Source organism: Salvelinus namaycush, unplaced genomic scaffold, assembly GCF_016432855.1.
Source record: "Salvelinus namaycush isolate Seneca unplaced genomic scaffold, SaNama_1.0 Scaffold39, whole genome shotgun sequence".
Taxonomy (NCBI): domain Eukaryota; kingdom Metazoa; phylum Chordata; class Actinopteri; order Salmoniformes; family Salmonidae; genus Salvelinus; species Salvelinus namaycush.
This window is the reverse complement of record NW_024060896.1, coordinates 389565-414846: the sequence shown is the minus strand read 5'-3', so window position 1 is coordinate 414846 and position 25282 is coordinate 389565. Positions and strand designations below refer to the sequence as shown.

Below are 25282 nucleotides of genomic sequence, written 5' to 3'. Positions count from 1 at the left end.
CTACTCATTCAAGGGTTATACTACTCATTCCAGGGTTATACTACTCATTCCAGGGTTATACTACTCATTCAAGGGTTATACTACTCATTCAAGGGTTATACTACTCATTTAAGGGTTATACTACTCATTCAAGGGTTATACTACTCATTCCAGGGTTATACTACTCATTTAAGGGTTATACTACTCATTCCAGGGTTATACTACTCATTCCAGGGTTTTTCTTCCTTTTTAGAATTTTCTACATTGTAGAATAATAGTGAAGACATCAAAACTATGAAATAACACATATGGAATCATGTAGTAACAAAAAAGTGTTAAACAAATCAAAATATATTTTAGATTTGAGACAGTAGATGGGGACAGTATAGTGATCTACATGGGGACAGTAGATGGGGACAGTAGAGTGATCTACATAGGGACAGTAGATGGGGACAGTAGATGGGGACAGTACAGTGATCTACATGGGGTTCCCAGTACAGTAGCAGTCCTCTGATCCCTCAGCGGTCCTGGTTGTTCAGGACAGTAGATGGGGACAGTAGATGGGGACAGTAGATGGTGATCTATATGGGGACAGTAGATGGGGACTATATGGGGACAGTAGATGGTGATCTATATGGGGACAGTAGATGGTGATCTACATGGGGTTCCCAGTACAGTAGCAGTCCTCTGATCCCTCAGCGGTCCTGGTTGTTCAGGACAGTAGATGGGGACAGTACAGTGATCTACATGGGGACAGTAGATGGGGACAGTAGATGGGGACAGTACAGTGATCTACATGGGGTTCCCAGTACAGTAGCAGTCCTCTGATCCCTCAGCGGTCCTGGTTGTTCAGGACAGTCAGTTTCTCTCCGTCTCATTAGCAGCCCTGCTGAGTTAGTTAATAATACAGGATGTGAATGGAAGCCTCTGGGGGTCGGGACAGAGACACAGAGGAAGGCTGCTCTCTCCCTCTCTGGCAGAAGCTGTACTGGGGTCGGGACAGAGACACAGAGGAAGGCTGCTCTCTCCCTCTCTGGCAGAAGCTGTACTGGCTGTTAGCGAGACTAGCAGAATGACTGAGAGGCCAAACAAGGGACAATACATGGCTATTTCATTTCACAAAAATCCAGGTCACTATCAAATGAAAACAGCTTGAAAGTCAATGGCTTATACATACTTAGTGCAAATGTAGTGTGTGTCTGTGTGTGTGGTGTGTGTGTGGTGTGTGTGTGTATGTGGTGTGTGTACGTGGTGTGTGTGTGTACGTGGTGTGTGTACGTGGTGTGTGTACGTGGTGTGTGTACGTGGTGTGTGTACGTGGTGTGTGTGTGTGTGTACGTGGTGTGTGTGTGTGTGTGTGTGTGTCTGTGTACGTGGTGTGTGTACGTGGTGTGTGTCTGTGTGTGTACGTGGTGTGTGTACGTGGTGTGTGTGTGTCTGTGTACGTGTGTGTGTGTACGTGGTGTGTGTACGTGGTGTGTGTACGTGGTGTGTGTACGTGGTGTGTGTACGTGGTGTGTGTCTGTGTGTGTGTGTGTGTGTGTGTACGTGGTGTGTGTACGTGGTGTGTGTGTGTGTGTGTACGTGGTGTGTGTACCTGCAGTGCTTCCAGGAAGCGGAAGGACCCCAGGCGTCGTCCTCTGGGAACCAGACAGAAGGTAGAGTTGTGAAGCATCTCTCTGTAATCATGTCTGAAGAGAGAACAGATGGATAAGGGTTACACATTAATATGATCTGGCATTCAGTAGACACGTATCAACAGGGACTGGCATTCAGTAGACACGTATCAACAGGGACTTCACTGTTAATATTAATATGACCTGGCATTCAGTAGACACGTATCAACAGGGACTGGCATTCAGTAGACACGTATCAACAGGGACTGGCATTCAGTAGACACGTATCAACAGGGACTGGCATTCAGTAGACACGTATCAACAGGGACTGGCATTCAGTAGACACGTATCAACAGGGACTGGCATTCAGTAGACACGTATCAACAGGGACTGGCATTCAGTAGACACGTATCAACAGGGACTGGCATTCAGTAGACACGTATCAACAGGGACTGGCATTCAGTAGACACGTATCAACAGGGACTGGCATTCAGTAGACACGTATCAACAGGGACTGGCATTCAGTAGACACGTATCAACAGGGACTGGCATTCAGTAGACACGTATCAACAGGGACTTCACTGTTAATATTAATATGACCTGGCATTCAGTAGACACGTATCAACAGGGACTGGCATTCAGTAGACACGTATCAACAGGGACTGGCATTCAGTAGACACGTATCAACAGTGACTTCACAACAGTGACTTAACGTGACTTCACAACAGTGACTTCACAACAGTGAGTGCATAGATTGGCCCCAGCGTGAATTGAAACCAAGACTTTGGCGTTGTTAACACCAAGCTCTTACAAACTGAGCCACAAAGGACCACAGAGGAATGGAGGAACAGACAGACGTAGACAGGGTTAGAGCTGGGGAGATCTCCTAGCCTCCAGGGCTGGACAGAGAGGGTTACATGTCTCTATCTGGGTTAGCTTTGAGCTATGACAGGATAAGAGTTGATGACACAGTGAATGACCCAGTGGCTACTAAAGAGGAATGGAGGAACAGACAGACGTAGACAGGGTTAGAGCTGGGGAGATCTCCTAGCCTCCAGGGCAGGACAGAGAGGGTTACTACATGTCTCTATCTGGGTTAGCGTTGAGCTATGACAGGATAAGAGTTGATGACACAGTGAATGACCCAGTGGCTACTAAAGGCTTTAGCATGCTTCAGTTCGGTTGGCAATAGTACTGTTTGTCCATTTTGAGATGCCGTAGACAGAATTAAATCTAAGATAACATCAAAATAAATGACGTTTCTTGATTTTTTTGTTGAAGAGATCTTAGGCAGGTCATTTTACATCTAAGATGTTCGGTGCAGTATTTCTCAATGAAAACATTTGTGTGAAAAAACGAATCGTCTCTCGTTGAATAACAACAAAGATTTGATTGAAGAATCCCACTAGTTGACCAATCAGGGACAAAAGGGGTGTGAACTTCGGCTGGCCTTCAGAAAAATAACGTGCGCCCAAACAGCTGTCGGGAAAAAAAACTTACCCGAAGTCCAAACAGACAAAATTCTGTCATAATATATTCACAAACTCTTCTGAACTGTTTTGGGCTGGGAAACACGCAGACCCCTTAAACCAGAGGATGAACACACAGCTTTTATACTCCACTACAGATGGTACCTGATTCGTGGAAATGACATGTTTTAATCTCTGAGCCCTAAAAAAAGAAAAAACTGCACCGCTCAAACACTTGTATCCCTCCTCTTCTCTCCAATCTACAGGTCAGTCAGCACCTCCTCTTCTCTCCAATCTACAGGTCAGTCAGCACCTCCTCTTCCCTCCAATCTACAGGTCAGTCAGCACCTCCTCTTCTCTCCAATCTACAGGTCAGTCAGCACCTCCTCTTCTCTCCAATCTACAGGTCAGTCAGCACCTCCTCTTCCCTCCAATCTACAGGTCAGTCAGCACCTCCTCTTCCCTCCAATCTACAGGTCAGTCAGCACCTCCTCTTCTCTCCAATATACAGGTCAGTCAGCACCTCCTCTTCTCTCCAATCTACAGGTCAGTCAGCACCTCCTCTTCTCTCCAATCTACAGGTCAGTCAGCACCTCCTCTTCCCTCCAATCTACAGGTCAGTCAGCACCTCCTCTTCTCTCCAATCTACAGGTCAGTCAGCACCTCCTCTTCTCTCCAATCTACAGGTCAGTCAGCACCTCCTCTTCCCTCCAATCTACAGGTCAGTCAGCACCTCCTCTTCCCTCCAATCTACAGGTCTGTCAGCACCTCCTCTTCCCTCCAATCTACAGGTCAGTCAGCACCTCCTCTTCCCTCCAATCTACAGGTCAGTCAGCACCTCCTCTTCCCTCCAATCTACAGGTCAGTCAGCACCTCCTCTTCCCTCCAATCTATAGGTCAGTCAGCACCTCCTCTTCTCTCCAATCTACAGGTCAGTCAGCACCTCCTCTTCCCTCCAATCTACAGGTCAGTCAGCACCTCCTCTTCCCTCCAATCTACAGGTCAGTCAGCACCTCCTCTTCCCTCCAATCTACAGGTCAGTCAGCACCTCCTCTTCCCTCCAATCTACAGGTCAGTCAGCACCTCCTCTTCCCTCCAATCTACAGGTCAGTCAGCACCTCCTCTTCCCTCCAATCTACAGGTCAGCACCTCCTCTTCTCTCCAATCTACAGGTCAGTCAGCACCTCCTCTTCCCTCCAATCTACAGGTCAGTCAGCACCTCCTCTTCCCTCCAATCTACAGGTCAGTCAGCACCTCCTCTTCCCTCCAATCTACAGGTCAGTCAGCACCTCCTCTTCCCTCCAATCTACAGGTCAGTCAGCACCTCCTCTTCTCTCCAATCTACAGGTCAGTCAGCACCTCCTCTTCTCCAATCTACAGGTCAGTCAGCACCTCCTCTTCTCCAATCTACAGGTCAGTCAGCACCTCCTCTCTCCAATCTACATGTCAGTCAGCACCTCCTCTTCCTTCCAATCTACAGGTCAGTCAGCACCTCCTCTTCTCTCCAATCTACAGGTCAGTCAGCACCTCCTCTTCCCTCCAATCTACAGATCAGTCAGCACCTCCTCTTCCCTCCAATCTACAGATCAGTCAGCACCTCCTCTTCCCTCCAATCTACAGGTCAGTCAGCACCTCCTCTTCCCTCCAATCTACAGGTCAGTCAGCACCTCCTCTTCTCTCCAATCTACAGGTGTCAGCACCTCCTCTTCTCTCCAATCTACAGGTCAGTCAGCACCTCCTCTTCTCCAATCTACAGGTCAGTCAGCACCTCCTCTTCTCCAATCTACAGGTCAGTCAGCACCTCCTCTTCTCCAATCTACAGGTCAGTCAGCACCTCCTCTTCTCTCCAATCTACAGGTCAGTCAGCACCTCCTCTTCCCTCCAATCTACAGATCAGTCAGCACCTCCTCTTCTCCAATCTACAGGTCAGTCAGCACCTCCTCTCTCCAATCTACAGGTCAGTCAGCACCTCCTCTTCCTTCCAATCTACAGGTCAGTCAGCACCTCCTCTTCTCTCCAATCTACAGGTCAGTCAGCACCTCCTCTTCCCTCCAATCTACAGGTCAGTCAGCAGTTGGATTAAGGAGATGCTTGTAAGTCCTGCGTCGGGCCGTGTATGTGCTGATGTGTGAGTCTGGGGCAGATCTGCTATGAATAGCCCTCATGTGTCGTGAATTCCTCTAGCCCAGTCCAGGGGTCTACCTGAATCCCTCTATCCACCCTGGAGCAGCCTGAATCCATCCCTGAATCACTGAGCTGCCTGAATCCACTGTATCACTGAGCAGCCTGAATCCATCCCTGAATCACTGAGCAGCCTGAATCCACTCTGAATCACTGAGCAGCCTGAATCCACCCTGGATCACTGAGCAGCCTGAATCCACCCTGGATCACTGAGTAGCCTGAATCCACCCTGGATCACTGAGCAGCCTGAATCCACCCTGGATCACTGAGCAGCCTGAATCCATCCCTGGATCACTGAGCAGCCTGAATCCACCCTGGATCACTGAGCAGCCTGAATCCACCCTGGATCACTGAGTAGCCTGAATCCACCCTGGATCACTGAGCAGCCTGAATCCACCCTGGATCACTGAGCAGCCTGAATCCACCCTGGATCACTGAGCAGCCTGAATCCACCCTGTATCACTGAGCAGCCTGAATCCACCCTGGATCACTGAGCAGCCTGAATCCACCCTGTATCACTGAGCAGCCTGAATCTACCCTCTATGCACCCTGGAAGAGCCTGAATCCATCCACTGTATCACTGAGCAGCCTGAATCCATCCCTGAATCACTGAGCAGCCTGAATCCACCCTGGATCACTGAGCAGCCTGAATCCACCCTGGATCACTGAGTAGCCTGAATCCATCCCTGGATCACTGAGCAGCCTGAATCCACCTTGGATCACTGAGCAGCCTGAATCCACCCTGGATCACTGAGCAGCCTGAATCCACCCTGGATCACTGAGCAGCCTGAATCCACCCTGGATCACTGAGCAGCCTGAATCCACCCTGGATCACTGAGCAGCCTGAATCCACCCTGTATCACTGAGCAGCCTGAATCTACCCTCTATGCACCCTGGAAGAGCCTGAATCCATCCACTGTATCACTGAGCAGCCTGAATCCATCCCTGAATCACTGAGCAGCCTGAATCCACCCTGGATCACTGAGCAGCCTGAATCCACCCTGGATCACTGAGCAGCCTGAATCCACCCTGGATCACTGAGCAGCCTGAATCCTACTGGATCACTGAGCAGCCTGAATCCACCCCTGGATCACTGAGCAGCCTGAATCCACCCTGGATCACTGAGCAGCCTGAATCCACCCTGGATCACTGAGCAGCCTGAATCCACCCTGGATCACTGAGCAGCCTGAATCCACCCTGGATCACTGAGCAGCCTGAATCCACCCTGGATCACTGAGCAGCCTGAATCCACCCTGTATCACTGAGCAGCCTGAATCCACCCTGGATCACTGAGCAGCCTGAATCCACCCTGTATCACTGAGCAGCCTGAATCCACCCTGGATCACTGAGCAGCCTGAATCCACCCTGGATCACTGAGCAGCCTGAATCCACCCTGGATCACTGAGCAGCCTGAATCCATCCTGGATCACTGAGCTGCCTGAATCCTACTGGATCACTGAGCAGCCTGACCCCCAAGCCATCAGACTGCTGAACAATTCATAAAATGGCCACCGGACTATTATATTGACCCCTCCCTTTTGTACACTGCTGCTACTCGCTGTTTATTATCTATGCATAGTCACTTCACCCCCACCTACATGTACAAATGACCTCTAACCTGTACACCCGCACACTGACTCAGTACTGGTACCTCCTGTATAGAGCCTCGTTATTGTTATTTTATTGTGTTACATTTTATTATTTCTTACTTTAGTTTATTCGGTAAATATTTTCTTCTTGAACTGCACTGTTGGTTAAGGGCTTGTAAGTCAGCATTTCACGGTAAAGTCTACACGTTGTATTTCACGGTAAAGTCTACACTCGTTGTATTTCACGGTAAAGTCTACACTCGTTGTATTTCACGGTAAAGTCTACACTCGTTGTATTTCACGGTAAAGTCTACACTCGTTGTATTTCACGGTAAAGTCTACACTCGTTGTATTTCACGGTAAAGTCTACACTCGTGGTATTTCACGGTAAAGTCTACACTCGTTGTATTTCACGGTAAAGTCTACACTCGTTGTATTTCACGGTAAAGTCTACACTCGTTGTATTTCACGGTAAAGTCTACACTCGTTGTATTTCACGGTAAAGTATACACTCGTTGTATTTCACGGTAAAGTCTACACTCGTTGTATTTCACGGTAAAGTCTACACTCGTGGTATTTCACGGTAAAGTCTACACTCGTTGTATTTCACGGTAAAGTCTACACTCGTTGTATTTCACGGTAAAGTCTACACTCGTTGTATTTCACGGTAAAGTCTACACTCGTTGTATTTCACGGTAAAGTCTACACTTGTTGTATTTCACGGTAAAGTCTACACTCGTTGTATTTCACGGTAAAGTCTACACTTGTTGTATTTCACGGTAAAGTCTACACTTGTTGTATTTCACGGTAAAGTCTACACTTGTTGTATTTCACAGTAAAGTCTACACTCGTTGTATTCGGTGCATGTGACTAATAAAGTTTGATTTGATTATTAGAATGTGACTAATAAAGTTTGATTTGATTATTAGAATGTGACTAATAAAGTTTGATTTGATTATTAGAATGTGACAAAGTTTGATTTGAATCCACCCTGGATCACAGAGCAGCCAAGAGGGTTATTATAACACACACACACACTTCACACACCATCATCACACACACACCATCATCTCACACACACACATCATCTCACACACACACATCATCTCACACACACACACACACACACACACACACACACACACACACACACACACACACACACACACACACACACACACACACACACACACACACACACACACACACACACACACCATCATCTCTCACACACACCATCATCTCACACACACACACACACCATCATCTCACACACACACACCATCATCTCTCACACACACCATCATCTCACACACACACACACACACCATCATCTCTCACACCATCATCTCACACACACACTTCACACACCATCATCTCTCACACCATCATCTCTCACACACACCATCATCTCACACACACACACACACACCATCATCTCTCACACCATCATCTCTCACACACACTTCACACACCATCATCTCACACACCATCATCTCTCACACACACTTCACACACCATCATCTCACACACCATCATCTCACACACCATCATCTCACACACACACTTCACACACCATCATCTCACACACCATCATCTCACACACACACTTCACACACACACTTCACACACCATCATCTCACACACCATCATCTCACACACCATCATCTCTCACACACACATCATCTCTCACACACACACATACACACCATCTCACACACACACACCTCACACATCATCTCTCACACACACACCGTCTCACACACACACAGTCTCACACACACACACCGTCTCACACACACACAGTCTCACACACACACAACGTCTCACACACACACAACGTCTCACACACACACACACACACACCGTCTCACGCACACACACACCGTCTCAAACACACACACACACACATCCCCTCACACATCATCTCTCACACACACACCGTCTCACACACACACACCGTCTCACACACACCGTCTCACACACACACACACACACACATCCCCTCACACATCATCTCTCACACACACACCGTCTCACACACACCATCTCACACACACACACACCGTCTCACACACACACACCCCCCCTGCCATCTTCACCCAAAACATTCAGATATAAGGATTATCCGTTCTGTTTGAGAAACATCTAAAAAGCTTCAGATGTTGTAGATTGTATTGAAACTGCAAGACTTGAAGTCTCTGGGAAATGAGAGGAGGACATTCCACCGCTCTGACACATGACCCCATGGCTGGTTGACCTTACATGACCCCCTGTGGTTTACAGTGCACTGTGGTCTGACAGAAACTGTCTCTGAGCCTGTTGGTATCTAGAATGCACTGTGGTCTGACAGAAACTGTCTCTGAGCCTGTTGGTATCTAGAATGCACTGTGGTCAGGTCTGATAGAAACTGTCTCTGAGCCTGTTGGTATCTAGAATGCACTGTGGTCTGACAGAAACTGTCTCTGAGCCTGTTGGTATCTAGAATGCACTGTGGTCTGACAGAAACTGTCTCTGAGCCTGTTGGTATCTAGAATGCACTGTGGTCTGACAGAAACTGTCTCTGAGCCTGTTGGTATCTAGAATGCACTGTGGTCTGATAGAAACTGTCTCTGAGTCTGTTGGTATCTAGAATGCACTGTGGTCAGGTCTGATAGAAACTGTCTCTGAGCCTGTTGGTATCTAGAAAGCACTGTGGTCAGGTCTGATAGAAACTGTCTCTGAGTCTGTTGGTATCTAGAATGCACTGTGGTCAGGTCTGATAGAAACTGTCTCTGAGCCTGTTGGTATCTAGAATGCACTGTCGTCAGGTCTGATAGAAACTGTCTCTGAGCCTGTTGGTATCTAGAATGCACTGTCGTCAGGTCTGATAGAAACTGTCTCTGAGCCTGTTGGTATCTAGAATGCACTGTCGTCAGGTCTGATAGAAACTGTCTCTGAGCCTGTTGGTATCTAGAATGCACTGTGGTCAGGTCTGATAGAAACTGTCTCTGAGTCTGTTGGTATCTAGAATGCACTGTGGTCAGGTCTGATAGAAACTGTCTCTGAGCCTGTTGGTATCTAGAATGCACTGTGGTCAGGTCTGATAGAAACTGTCTCTGAGCCTGTTGGTATCTAGAATGCACTGTGGTCAGGTCCGTTAACAACAGGCTCTGAGCCTGTTGGTATCTAGAATGCACTGTGGTCAGGTCTGTTAACAACAGGCTCAGAGACAGTTTCTATCTAGAAGCCATCAGACTGCTGAAACACTTGGATCTGCCCACCTGCACCGACTCCTCACCTTTCACACACTCAGTCACTGGCATTCACTCCACATTACTGGCCTGTATGACCGAGTGACAAGAAGGAAGCCCGTGTTGAATAATCCACTTCAAAATCAGACATTCTGTTTGCAACGAGGCTGATAAGTGATGCTTCAAGACAACACGGCAAAGACGGTAACTTTTTTGCCCGATAATGTTCGTACCATGTTTTGTGCTGCTACCATGTTGTGTTGCTACCATGCTGTTGTCATGTTGTGTTGCTACCATGCTGTGTTGCTACCATGTTGTTGTCATGTGTTTCTACCATGCTGTGTTTCTACCATGTTGTTGTCATGTTGCTACCATGTTGTTGTCATGTTGTGTTGCTGCCATGCTGTGTTGCTACCATGTTGTTGTCATGTGTTTCTACCATGCTGTGTTTCTACCATGTTGTTGTCATGTTGCTACCATGTTGTTGTCATGTTGTGTTGCTGCCATGCTGTGTTGCTACCATGTTGTTGTCATGTTGTGTTTCTACCATGCTGTGTTGCTACCATGCTGTGTTGCTACCATGTTGTTGTCATGTTGTGTTTCTACCATGCTGTGTTGCTACCATGTTGTTGTCATGTTGTGTTGCTACCATGTTGTTGTCATGTTGTGTTGCTACCATGTTGTTGTCATGTGTTTCTACCATGCTGTGTTGCTACCATGTTGTGTTGCTACCATGCTGTGTTGCTACCATGTTGTTGTCATGTTGTGTTTCTACCATGCTGTGTTGCTACCATGTTGTTGTCATGTTGTGTTGCTACCATGTTGTTGTCATGTTGTGTTGCTACCATGTTGTTGTCATGTGTTGCTACCATGTTGTTGTCATGTTGTGTTGCTACCATGTGTTGCTACCATGTTGTTGTCATGTTGTGTTGCTACCATGTTGTCATGTTGTGTTGCTACCATGTTGTTGTCATGTGTTGCTACCATGTTGTTGTCATGTTGTGTTGCTACCATGTGTTGCTACCATGTTGTTGTCATGTTGTGTTGCTACCATGTGTTGCTACCATGTTGTTGTCATGTTGTGTTGCTACCATGTTGTTGTCATGTTGTGTTGCTACCATGTGTTGCTACCATGTTGTGTTGCTACCATGTTGTTGTCATGTTGTGTTGCTACCATGTTGTTGTCATGTTGTGTTGCTACCATGTTGTTGTCATGTTGTGTTGCTACCATGTGTTGCTACCATGTTGTTGTCATGTTGTGTTGCTACCATGTTGTTGTCATGTGTTGCTACCATGTTGTTGTCATGTTGTGTTGCTACCATGTGTTGCTACCATGTTGTTGTCATGTTGTGTTGCTACCATGTTGTTGTCATGTTGTGTTGCTACCATGTTGTTGTCATGTTGTGTTGCTACCATGTTGTTGTCATGTTGTGTTGCTACCATGCTGTGTTGCTACCATGTTGTTGTCATGTTGTGTTGCTACCATGCTGTTGTCATGTGTTGCTACCATGTTGTGTTGTCATGTGTCGCTGCCATGCTATGTTGTTGTCTTAGGTCTCTCTTTATGTAGTGTTGTGTTGTCTCTCTTGTTGTGATGTGTGTTTTGTCCTATATTTATATTTTATTTATTAGTTTTTTTAAATCCCGGGCCCCCGTCCCCCGCAGGAAGCCTTTTGCCTTTTGGTAGGCCGTCATTGTAACTGACCTGCCTAGTTAAATAAAGGTTAAATAAAATAAAAATTAAAACACGGCCTAAATTAAAAACTACAGGTTTGTGTCAACTCCAATGTATTACAACACAGAGTGAAACCCTCTATTGTCAAGTACTGTGGCGGCAGCATCATGTTATGGGTATGTATTGTGGTGGCAGCATCATGTTATGGGTATTGTATTGTGGTGGCAGCATCATGTTATGGGTATGTATTGTGGTGGCAGCATCATGTTATGGGTATGTATTGTGGTGGCAGCATCATGTTATGGGTATGTATTGTGGTGGCAGCATCATGTTATGGGTATGTATTGTGGTGGCAGCATCATGTTATGGGTATGTATTGTGGTGGCAGCATCATGCTATGGGTATGTATTGTGGTGGCAGCATCATGCTATGGGTATGTATTGTGGTGGCAGCATCATGTTATGGGTATGTATTGTGGTGGCAGCATCATGTTATGGGTATGTATTGTGGTGGCAGCATCATGTTATGGGTGTGTATTGTGGTGGCAGCATCATGTTATGGGTATGTATTGTGGTGGCAGCATCATGTTATGGGTATGTATTGTGGTGGCAGCATCGTGTTATGGGTATTGTATTGTGGTGGCAGCATCGTGTTATGGGTATGTATTGTGGTGGCAGCATCGTGTTATGGGTATTGTATTGTGGTGGCAGCATCGTGTTATGGGTATGTATTGTGGTGGCAGCATCATGTTATGGGTATGTATTGTGGTGGCAGCATCATGTTATGGGTATGTATTGTGGTGGCAGCATCATGCTATGGGTATGTATTGTGGTGGCAGCATCATGCTATGGGTATGTATTGTGGTGGCAGCATCATGTTATGGGTATGTATTGTGGTGGCAGCATCATGTTATGGGTATGTATTGTGGTGGCAGCATCATGTTATGGGTGTGTATTGTGGTGGCAGCATCATGTTATGGGTATGTATTGTGGTGGCAGCATCATGTTATGGGTATGTATTGTGGTGGCAGCATCGTGTTATGGGTATGTATTGTGGTGGCAGCATCGTGTTATGGGTATTGTATTGTGGTGGCAGCATCATGTTATGGGTATGTATTGTGGTGGCAGCATCGTGTTATGGGTATTGTATTGTGGTGGCAGCATCATGTTATGGGTATGTATTGTGGTGGCAGCATCGTGTTATGGGTATGTATTGTGGTGGCAGCATCATGTTATGGGTATGTATTGTGGTGGCAGCATCATGTTATGGGTATGTATTGTGGTGGCAGCATCGTGTTATGGGCATGTATTGTGGTGGCAGCATCGTGTTATGGGTATTGTATTGTGGTGGCAGCATCGTGTTATGGGTATGTATTGTGGTGGCAGCATCATGTAATGGGTATGTATTGTGGTGGCAGCATCATGTTATGGGTATGTATTGTGGTGGCAGCATCGTGTTATGGGCATGTATTGTGGTGGCAGCATCATGTTATGGGTATGTATTGTGGTGGCAGCATCGTGTTATGGGTATGTATTGTGGTGGCAGCATCATGTTATGGGTATGTATTGTGGTGGCAGCATCATGTTATGGGTATGTATTGTGGTGGCAGCATCATGTTATGGGTATGTATTGTGGTGGCAGCATCGTGTTATGGGCATGTATTGTGGTGGCAGCATCGTGTTATGGGTATTGTATTGTGGTGGCAGCATCGTGTTATGGGTATGTATTGTGGTGGCAGCATCGTGTTATGGGTATGTATTGTGGTGGCAGCATCATGTTATGGGTATGTATTGTGGTGGCAGCATCATGTTATGGGTATGTATTGTGGTGGCAGCATCATGTTATGGGTATGTATTGTGGTGGCAGCATCGTGTTATGGGTATGTATTGTGGTGGCAGCATCGTGTTATGGGTATGTATTGTGGTGGCAGCATCATGTTATGGGTATGTATTGTGGTGGCAGCATCATGTTATGGGTATGTATTGTGGTGGCAGCATCATGTTATGGGTATGTATTGTGGTGGCAGCATCATGCTATGGGTATGTATTGTGGTGGCAGCATCATGCTATGGGTATGTATTGTGGTGGCAGCATCATGTTATGGGTATGTATTGTGGTGGCAGCATCATGTTATGGGTATTGTATTGTGGTGGCAGCATCATGTTATGGGTATGTATTGTGGTGGCAGCATCATGTTATGGGTATGTATTGTGGTGGCAGCATCATGTTATGGGTATGTATTGTGGTGGCAGCATCGTGTTATGGGTATGTATTGTGGTGGCAGCATCATGTTATGGGTATGTATTGTGGTGGCAGCATCGTGTTATGGGTATTGTATTGTGGTGGCAGCATCATGTTATGGGTATTGTATTGTGGTGGCAGCATCTTGTTATGGGTATGTATTGTGGTGGCAGCATCATGTTATGGGTATGTATTGTGGTGGCAGCATCATGTTATGGGTATGTATTGTGGTGGCAGCATCATGTTATGGGTATGTATTGTGGTGGCAGCATCATGTTATGGGTATGTATTGTGGTGGCAGCATCATGTTATGGGTATGTATTGTGGTGGCAGCATCATGTTATGGGTATGTATTGTGGTGGCAGCATCATGTTATGGGTGTGTATTGTGGTGGCAGCATCATGTTATGGGTATGTATTGTGGTGGCAGCATCATGCTATGGGTATGTATTGTGGTGGCAGCATCATGTTATGGGTATGTATTGTGGTGGCAGCATCATGCTATGGGTATGTATTGTGGTGGCAGCATCATGTTATGGGTATGTATTGTGGTGGCAGCATCATGCTATGGGTATGTATTGTGGTGGCAGCATCGTGTTATGGGCATGTATTGTGGTGGCAGCATCGTGTTATGGGTATTGTATTGTGGTGGCAGCATCATGTTATGGGTATGTATTGTGGTGGCAGCATCATGTTATGGGTATGTATTGTGGTGGCAGCATCGTGTTATGGGTATTGTATTGTGGAGGCAGCATCGTGTTATGGGTATGTATTGTGGTGGCAGCATCATGTAATGGGTATGTATTGTGGTGGCAGCATCGTGTTATGGGCATGTATTGTGGTGGCAGCATCGTGTTATGGGTATTGTATTGTGGTGGCAGCATCATAATATGGGTATGTATTGTGGTGGCAGCATCATGTTATGGGTATGTATTGTGGTGGCAGCATCGTGTTATGGGCATGTATTGTGGTGGCAGCATCGTGTTATGGGTATTGTATTGTGGTGGCAGCATCGTGTTATGGGTATGTATTGTGGTGGCAGCATCATGTAATGGGTATGTATTGTGGTGGCAGCATCGTGTTATGGGCATGTATTGTGGTGGCAGCATCGTGTTATGGGTATTGTATTGTGGTGGCAGCATCATGTTATGGGTATGTATTGTGGTGGCAGCATCATGTTATGGGTATGTATTGTGGTGGCAGCATCGTGTTATGGGTATGTATTGTGGTGGCAGCATCGTGTTATGGGTATGTATTGTGGTGGCAGCATCGTGTTATGGGTATGTATTGTGGTGGCAGCATCGTGTTATGGGTATGTATTGTGGTGGCAGCATCATGTTATGGGTATGTATTGTGGTGGCAGCATCATGTTATGGGTATGTATTGTGGTGGCAGCATCATGTTATGGGTATGTATTGTGGTGGCAGCATCGTGTTATGGGTATGTATTGTGGTGGCAGCATCATGTTATGGGTATGTATTGTGGTGGCAGCATCATGTTATGGGTATGTATTGTGGTGGCAGCATCATGTTATGGGTATGTATTGTGGTGGCAGCATCGTGTTATGGGTATTGTATTGTGGTGGCAGCATCATGTTATGGGTATGTATTGTGGTGGCAGCATCGTGTTATGGGTATTGTATTGTGGTGGCAGCATCATGTTATGGGTATGTATTGTGGTGGCAGCATCGTGTTATGGGTATTGTATTGTGGTGGCAGCATCGTGTTATGGGTATGTATTGTGGTGGCAGCATCATCATCTCAGCCACCCTGAGAGAGAGAGAGTGTGTGTGTGTGTGTGGGGGGGCCGTGTTATCCAAGAAGTGACCTTGAAAGTTGGAGGAAAAGCCCTGTGTTGTACTGAGCCCCAAGAGGGAGAACAGAAGGCATGGTGGGTAAACGTCCTCCTTGTCAGGTCCCAGTGTACACACTACGCAGGAGAACATATGGAGCCAATCCATCACATTAATCGCTTACACATGACCTTTGCCCTTACCCTTTTCCCCTTTGCCTTTCCTTTTCCTCTTCCCCTGTTCCTTTCCTTTCCCCTTTCCTTTCCCCCTTACCCTGTTCCTTTCCTTACCCCTTTCGCTACACCTTCTCTTCATTTCCATTTCAAACTCATCTTCTATGAACCCAGTAAGCTGATATATTGATGAGTTCTAGTGTATGAACCCAGTAAGCTGATAGATAGGAGATAGATTGATGAGTTCTAGTGTATGAACCCAGTAAGCTGATAGGAGATATTGATGAGTTCTCGTGTATGAACCCAGTAAGCTGATAGATTGATGAGTTCTAGTGTATGAACCCAGTAAGCTGATAGATTGATGAGTTCTAGTGTATGAACCCAGTAAGCTGATAGATTGATGAGTTCTAGTGTATGAACCCAGTAAGATGATATATTGATGAGTTCTAGTGTATGAACCCAGTAAGCTGATAGATTGATGAGTTCTAGTGTATGAACCCAGTAAGATGATAGATAAAACTAGTACAGAGATGTCTTCCCAGCCGTCTAGTAATAACACAGTTATGTTCACACAGCCCAACAATGTCCTGTTTATCTAGCCAGCCTGTTGTGTTTACTAGTTGCCTTGGAAACATCCTGTTAGTTTGTTCACACGCTGAGTCTGAGCTGAATCATGTTCACCATAAAATCAGATGAGTAGAAACTACGGGAAGCAGAGAGTGACATTCGACAGATGTGGGACAACCTGTACAGTGATAATTATTGTGTGTAATTAGACCCTGATGAAGCGGTACCTAGCCTGGAGATCTGTAGGCAAGCCAAGAGAGAGCTAGACCTACGTACAGAGCAGATACATGAAACAGGGAGCCATTCCTGGCCCTGGCAGGGAGAATCCGCTTGCTGTTTATCACATCGCACTCATTATCCAAACGTTGGCTTAAAAAGGCAGAACGTGACGGCGACTGTATGACCGTCACTAAGCTGTCAGGGCTAGATGGTTCTAGAACCAGCTGCATATTATCCTTCTCTGTGGCTCTAACAGATCAGATGTCTACCATCAACATGAGGACTACATGCTCTGTAAGTCCCTACCTATCCTGTCCCATAGACGCTAACATCTGACATGAGGTCTGACCTAGCTATCTGGAGATGAATGGACTAACAGGAAGTCACTATGTGGTAGTCTGACCTAGCTATCTGGAGATGAATGGACTAACAGGAAGTCACTATGTGGTAGTCTGACCTAGCTATCTGGAGATGAATGGACTAACAGGAAGTCACTATGTGGTAGTCTGACCTAGCTATCTGGAGATGAATGGACTAACAGGAAGTCACTATGTGGTAGTCTGACCTAGCTATCTGGAGATGAATGGACTAACAGGAAGTCACTATGTGGTAGTCTGACCTAGCCATCTGAAGATGAATGGACTAACAGGAAGTCACTATGTGGTAGTCTGACCCCTAGCTATCTGGAGATGAATGGACTAACATGAAGTCACTATGTGGTAGTCTGACCTAGCTATCTGGAGATGAATGGACTAACAGGAAGTCACTATGTGGTAGTCTGACCCCTAGCTATCTGGAGATGAACGGACTAACAGGAAGTCTCTATGTGGTAGTCTGACCTAGCTATCTGGAGATGAATGGACTAACAGGAAGTCTCTATGTGGTAGTCTGACCTAGCTATCTGGAGATGAATGGACTAACAGGAAGTCACTATGTGGTAGTCTGACCCCTAGCTATCTGGAGATGAATGGACTAACAGGAAGTCACTATGTGGTAGTCTGACCTAGCTATCTGAAGATGAATGGACTAACAGGAAGTCTCTATGTGGTAGTCTGACCTAGCTATCTGGAGATGAATGGACTAACAGGAAGTCACTATGTGGTAGTCTGACCCCTAGCTATCTGGAGATGAATGGACTAACAGGAAGTCACTATGTGGTAGTCTGACCCCTAGCTATCTGGAGATGAATGGACTAACAGGAAGTCACTATGTGGTGGTCTGACCCCTAGCTATCTGGAGATGAATGGACTAACAGGAAGTCACTATGTGGTGGTCTGACCCCTAGCTATCTGGAGATGAATGGACTAACAGGAAGTCACTATGTGGTAGTCTGACCTAGCTATCTGGAGATGAATGAACTAACAGGAAGTCACTATGTGGTAGTCTGACCCCTAGCTATCTGGAGATGAATGGACTAACAGGAAGTCACTATGTGGTAGTCTGACCCCTAGCTATCTGGAGATGAATGGACTAACAGGAAGTCACTATGTGGTAGTCTGACCTAGCTATCTGGAGATGAATGGACTAACAGGAAGTCACTATGTGGTAGTCTGACCCCTAGCTATCTGGAGATGAATGGACTAACAGGAAGTCACTATGTGGTAGTCTGACCTAGCTATCTGGAGATGAATGGACTAACAGGAAGTCACTATGTGGTAGTCTGACCTAGCTATCTGGAGATGAATGGACTAACAGGAAGTCACTATGTGGTAGTCTGACCTAGCTATCTGGAGATGAATGGACTAACAGGAAGTCACTATGTGGTAGTCTGACCTAGCTATCTGGAGATGAATGGACTAACAGGAAGTCACTATGTGGTAGTCTGACCCCTAGCTATCTGGAGATGAATGGACTAACAGGAAGTCACTATGTGGTAGTCTGACCTAGCTATCTGGAGATGAATGGACTAACAGGAAGTCACTATGTGGTAGTCTGACCTAGCTATCTGGAGATGAATGGACTAACAGGAAGTCACTATGTGGTAGTCTGACCTAGCTATCTGGAGATGAATGGACTAACAGGAAGTCACTATGTGGTAGTCTGACCTAGCTATCTGGAGATGAACGGACTAACAGGAAGTCACTATGTGGTAGTCTGACCCCTAGCTATCTGGAGATGAACGGACTAACAGGAAGTCACTATGTGGTAGTCTGACCCCTAGCTATCTGGAGATGAACGGACTAACAGGAAGTCACTATGTGGTAGTCTGACCCCTAGCTATCTGGAGATGAATGGACTAACAGGAAGTCACTATGTGGTAGTCTGACCCCTAGCTATCTGGAGATGAATGGACTAACAGGAAGTCACTATGTGGTAGTCTGACCCCTAGCTATCTGGAGATGAATGGACTAACAGGAAGTCACTATGTGGTAGTCTGACCCCTAGCTATCTGGAGATGAATGGACTAACAGGAAGTCACTATGTGGTAGTCTGACCCCTAGCTATCTGGAGATGAATGGACTAACAGGAAGTCACTATGTGGTAGTCTGACCTAGCTATCTGGAGATGAATGGACTAACAGGAAGTCACTATGTGGTAGTCTCACCTAGCTATCTGGAGATGAATGGACTAACAGGAAGTCACTATGTGGTAGTCTGACCTAGCTATCTGGAGATGAATGGACTAACAGGAAGTCACTATGTGGTAGTCTGACCTAGCTATCTGGAGATGAATGGACTAACAGGAAGTCACTATGTGGTAGTCTGACCTAGCTATCTGGAGATGAATGGACTAACAGGAAGTCACTATGTGGTAGTCTGACCTAGCTATCTGGAGATGAATGGACTAACAGGAAGTCTCTATGTGGTAGTCTGACCCCTAGCTATCTGGAGATGAATGGACTAACAGGAAGTCACTATGTGGTAGTCTGACCTAGCTATCTGGAGATGAATGGACTAACAGGAAGTCACTATGTGGTAGTCTGACCCCTAGCTATCTGGAGATGAATGGACTAACAGGAAGTCACTATGTGGTAGTCTGACCCCTAGCTATCTGAAGATGAATGGACTAACAGGAAGTCACTATGTGGTAGTCTGACCTAGCTATCTGGAGATGAATGGACTAACAGGAAGTCACTATGTGGTAGTCTGACCTAGCTATCTGGAGATGAATGGACTAACAGGAAGTCACTATGTGGTAGTCTGACCCCTAGCTATCTGGAGATGAATGGACTAACAGGAAGTCACTATGTGGTAGTCTGACCTAGCTATCTGGAGATGAACGGACTAACAGGAAGTCACTATGTGGTAGTCTGACCTAGCTATCTGGAGATGAATGGACTAACAGGAAGTCACTATGTGGTGGTCTGACCCCTAGCTATCTGGAGATGAATGGACTAACAGGAAGTCACTATGTGGTAGTCTGACCTAGCTATCTGGAGATGAACGGACTAACAGGAAGTCACTATGTGGTAGTCTGACCTAGCTATCTGAAGATTAATGGACTAACAGGAAGTCACTATGTGGTAGTCTGACCCCTAGCTATCTGGAGATGAATGGACTAACAGGAAGTCACTATGTGGTAGTCTGACCCCTAGCTATCTGGAGATGAATGGACTAACAGGAAGTCACTATGTGGTAGTCTGACCTAGCTATCTGGAGATGAATGGACTAACAGGAAGTCACTATGTGGTAGTCTGACCTAGCTATCTGGAGATGAATGGACTAACAGGAAGTCACTATGTGGTAGTCTGACCTAGCTATCTGGAGATGAATGGACTAACAGGAAGTCACTATGTGGTAGTCTGACCTAGCTATCTGGAGATGAATGGACTAACAGGAAGTCACTATGTGGTAGTCTGACCCCTAGCTATCTGGAGATGAATGGACTAACAGGAAGTCACTATGTGGTAGTCTGACCTAGCTATCTGGAGATGAACGGACTAACAGGAAGTCACTATGTGGTAGTCTGACCTAGCTATCTGGAGATGAACGGACTAACAGGAAGTCACTATGTGGTAGTCTGACCCCTAGCTATCTGGAGATGAATGGACTAACAGGAAGTCACTATGTGGTAGTCTGACCCCTAGCTATCTGGAGATGAATGGACTAACAGGAAGTCACTATGTGGTAGTCTGACCTAGCTATCTGGAGATGAATGGACTAACAGGAAGTCACTATGTGGTAGTCTGACCCCTAGCTATCTGAAGATGAATGGACTAACAGGAAGTCACTATGTGGTAGTCTGACCCCTAGCTATCTGGAGATGAATGGACTAACAGGAAGTCACTATGTGGTAGTCTGACCTAGCTATCTGGAGATGAATGGACTAACAGGAAGTCACTATGTGGTAGTCTGACCCCTAGCTATCTGGAGATGAATGGACTAACAGGAAGTCACTATGTGGTAGTCTGACCTAGCTATCTGGAGATGAATGGACTAACAGGAAGTCACTATGTGGTAGTCTGACCTAGCTATCTGGAGATGAATGGACTAACAGGAAGTCACTATGTGGTAGTCTGACCCCTAGCTATCTGGAGATGAATGGACTAACAGGAAGTCACTATGTGGTAGTCTGACCCCTAGCTATCTGAAGATGAAAGGACTAACAGGAAGTCACTATGTGGTAGTCTGACCCCTAGCTATCTGGAGATGAATGGACTAACAGGAAGTCACTATGTGGTAGTCTGACCTAGCTATCTGAAGATGAATGGACTAACAGGAAGTCACTATGTGGTAGTCTGACCCCTAGCTATCTGGAGATGAATGGACTAACAGGAAGTCACTATGTGGTAGTCTGACCTAGCTATCTGGAGATGAATGGACTAACAGGAAGTCTCTATGTGGTAGTCTGACCTAGCTATCTGGAGATGAACGGACTAACAGGAAGTCACTATGTGGTAGTCTGACCCCTAGCTATCTGAAGATGAATGGACTAACAGGAAGTCACTATGTGGTAGTCTGACCTAGCTATCTGGAGATGAATGGACTAACAGGAAGTCACTATGTGGTAGTCTGACCTAGCTATCTGGAGATGAATGGACTAACAGGAAGTCACTATGTGGTAGTCTGACCCCTAGCTATCTGAAGATGAATGGACTAACAGGAAGTCACTATGTGGTAGTCTGACCCCTAGCTATCTGAAGATGAATGGACTAACAGGAAGTCACTATGTGGTAGTCTGACCTAGCTATCTGGAGATGAATGGACTAACAGGAAGTCACTATGTGGTAGTCTGACCCCTAGCTATCTGGAGATGAATGGACTAACAGGAAGTCACTATGAGGTAGTCTGACCCCTAGCTATCTGGAGATGAATGGACTAACAGGAAGTCACTATGTGGTAGTCTGACCCCTAGCTATCTGGAGATGAACGGACTAACAGGAAGTCACTATGTGGTAGTCTGACCTAGCTATCTGGAGATGAATGGACTAACAGGAAGTCACTATGTGGTAGTCTGACCTAGCTATCTGGAGATGAACGGACTAACAGGAAGTCACTCTGGATAAGAGATTCTGCTAAATTACTCAAATGTCAAATGTAATGTATAAATCAGTCCTATAGCTTTGAGTTATGGCAACACTGAGGCCAACTCACAAATACCTAAACATGTTTCGATTTACAGTAAAGTACAACTGCGTACAAGAATAGTAAAACAAAAACTTTCATTAGACGGCAAAATAACCAGTGTGAGTCGAGCGCATGTACTTAAAAATGTACATTGAAGCATGTGTTCACCGCCTGATACGTTTTCACGTGAAGACGGAAACGAACAGCCCACCAGCTGCCAACTCAGATGCACAATATTGATTTTCTTCCATCTGAATAAATTCACAGACAGAATCCCCAGAGTCACAGCAAATGACATGTTCTGTTCATCAAATGTAAAAGTTCTTCCACGCAGAGAAACCTGTCGATAAGACTGTCAGCAGGATGTCAACCAGTCACCCAATAAATCATCGAGTCGTCTCTGAAAATACTAATTTATCATAGAAGACTGTTAACACATCTCATTGTCTCTGATTGGTTTAGGCCGAGTCACTCTCCAGGGGAAGAATATGGGGTGCTGTTCTAATGACAGGGTGGTTATAGAGTCTCTGTTCTTCTAATGAACATGCTCCACAGGTAGTATTACATTTCATTTCATTTCATTACAGTACAACGGTTTGATTTGTCTGATCTTAGCTAGCTACATAGCCGTCTTTGTATCAAAGATAATTGTGTAGTTTAGAGTAATTATTGAGGTTAGCTAGCCAGCTATTTTTCGCACTTCTAACGTAGTCAACACTGCTAGCTAGCCAGCTAGCCAACTTCTACCGAAGTTGCTATTCTACTGAATAGCAGCACTGTAGAAACTATTACATTACAACGGAACGACTTGATTAGTGTAGTGTTAGCTAGCTACATAGTTGTCTTTGCTGTCTTTGTATCTAAGATAATTGTGTAGTTTAGAGTAACTATCGAGGTTAGCTAGCCAGCTATTTTCGTCCGCCGCGCCACCGTTCTCCTACCTAGTCAACACTGCTAGCCAGCCAGCTAGCCAACTTCTACCGAATAGCAGCACTGTAGAAACTATTACATTACAACGGAACGACTTGACTAGTGTAGTGTTAGCTAGCTACATAGTTGTCTTTGCTGTCTTTGTATCTAAGATAATTGTGTAGTTTAGAGTAACTATCGAGGTTAGCTAGCCAGCTATTCTCGTCCGCCGCGCCACCGTTCTCCTACCTAGTCAACACTGCTAGCTAGCCAGCTAGCCAACTTCTACCGAATAGCAGCACTGTAGAAACTATTACATTACAACGGAACGACTTGATTAGTGTAGTGTTAGCTAGCTACATAGTTGTCTTTGCTGTCTTTGTATCTAAGATAATTGTGTAGTTTAGAGTAATTATCGAGGTTACCTAGCCAGTTATCGAGGTTACCTAGCCAGCTACACTTTCAAACAAAGTCAACAACGCAGCCACTGCTAGCTAGCCTACTTCACCAGTCAGCAGTACTGTATCATTTTAATCATTTTAGTCAATAAGATTTTTGCAACGTAAGCTTAACTTTCTCAACATTCGAGACGTGTAGTCCACTTGTCATTCCAATCTCCTTTGCATTAGCGTAGCCTCTTCTGTAGCCTGTCAACTATGTGTCTGTCTATCCCTGTTCTCTCCTCTCTGCACAGACCATACAAACGCTTCACACCGCGTGGCCGCGGCCACCCTAACCTGGTGGTCCCAGCGCGCACGACCCACGTGGAGTTCCAGGTCTCCGGCAGCCTCTGGAACTGCCGATCTGCGGCCAACAAGGCAGAGTTCATCTCAGCCTATGCTTCCCTCCAGTCCCTCGACTTCTTGGCACTGACGGAAACATGGATTACCACAGATAACACTGCTACTCCTACTGCTCTCTCCTCGTCTGCCCACGTGTTCTCGCACACCCCGAGAGCTTCTGGTCAGCGGGGTGGTGGCACTGGGATCCTCATCTCTCCCAAGTGGTCATTCTCTCTTTCTCCCCTTACCCATCTGTCTATCGCCTCCTTTGAATTCCATGCTGTCACAGTTACCAGCCCTTTCAAGCTTAACATCCTTATCATTTATCGCCCTCCAGGTTCCCTTGGAGAGTTCATCAATGAGCTTGATGCCTTGATAAGCTCCTTTCCTGAGGACGGCTCACCTCTCACAGTTCTGGGTGACTTTAACCTCCCCACGTCTACCTTTGACTCATTCCTCTCTGCCTCCTTCTTTCCACTCCTCTCCTCTTTTGACCTCACCCTCTCACCTTCCCCCCCTACTCACAAGGCAGGCAATACGCTTGACCTCATCTTTACTAGATGCTGTTCTTCCACTAACCTCATTGCAACTCCCCTCCTAGTCTCCGACCACTACCTTGTATCCTTTTCCCTCTCGCTCTCATCCAACACTTCCCACACTGCCCCTACTCGGAAGGTATCGCGCCGTCCCAACCTTCGCTCTCTCTCCCCCGCTACTCTCTCCTCTTCCATCCTATCATCTCTTCCCTCTGCTCAAACCTTCTCCAACCTATCTCCTGATTCTGCCTCCTCAACCCTCCTCTCCTCCCTTTCTGCATCCTTTGACTCTCTATGTCCCCTATCCTCCAGGCCGACTCGGTCCTCCCCTCCTGCTCCGTGGCTCGACGACTCATTGCGAGCTCACAGAACAGGGCTCCGGGCAGCTGAGCGGAAATGGAGGAAAACTCGCCTCCCTGCGGACCTGGCATCCTTTCACTCCCTCCTCTCTACATTTTCCTCTTCTGTCTCCGCTGCTAAAGCCACTTTCTACCACTCTAAATTCCAAGCATCTGCCTCTAACCCTAGGAAGCTCTTTGCCACCTTCTCCTCCCTCCTGAATCCTCCTCCCCCTCCCCCCCCCCTCCTCCCTCTCTGCAGATGACTTCGTCAACCATTTTGAAAAGAAGGTCGACGACATCCGATCCTCGTTTGCTAAGTCAAACGACACCGCTGGTTCTGCTCACACTGCCCTACCCTGTGCTCTGACCTCTTTCTCCCCTCTCTCTCCAGATGAAATCTCGCGTCTTGTGACGGCCGGCCGCCCAACAACCTGCCCGCTTGACCCCATCCCCTCCTCTCTTCTCCAGACCATTT

The 25282-nt window shown here is 46.3% G+C and overlaps 1 protein-coding gene across 2 annotated transcripts in view; it reads right to left on the bottom strand.

The window, feature by feature from the left end:
- Window positions 1–25282, bottom strand: part of LOC120040883 (exostosin-1a-like) — a 141769-nt gene that overhangs the window by 44568 nt on the left and 71919 nt on the right. For both annotated transcript variants that reach the window (XM_038985870.1, XM_038985871.1), the window contains one exon: window positions 1577–1670. In XM_038985870.1, the coding sequence (XP_038841798.1) occupies window positions 1577–1670 (94 nt within the window). The remainder of the gene's footprint in view (window positions 1–1576; window positions 1671–25282) is intronic.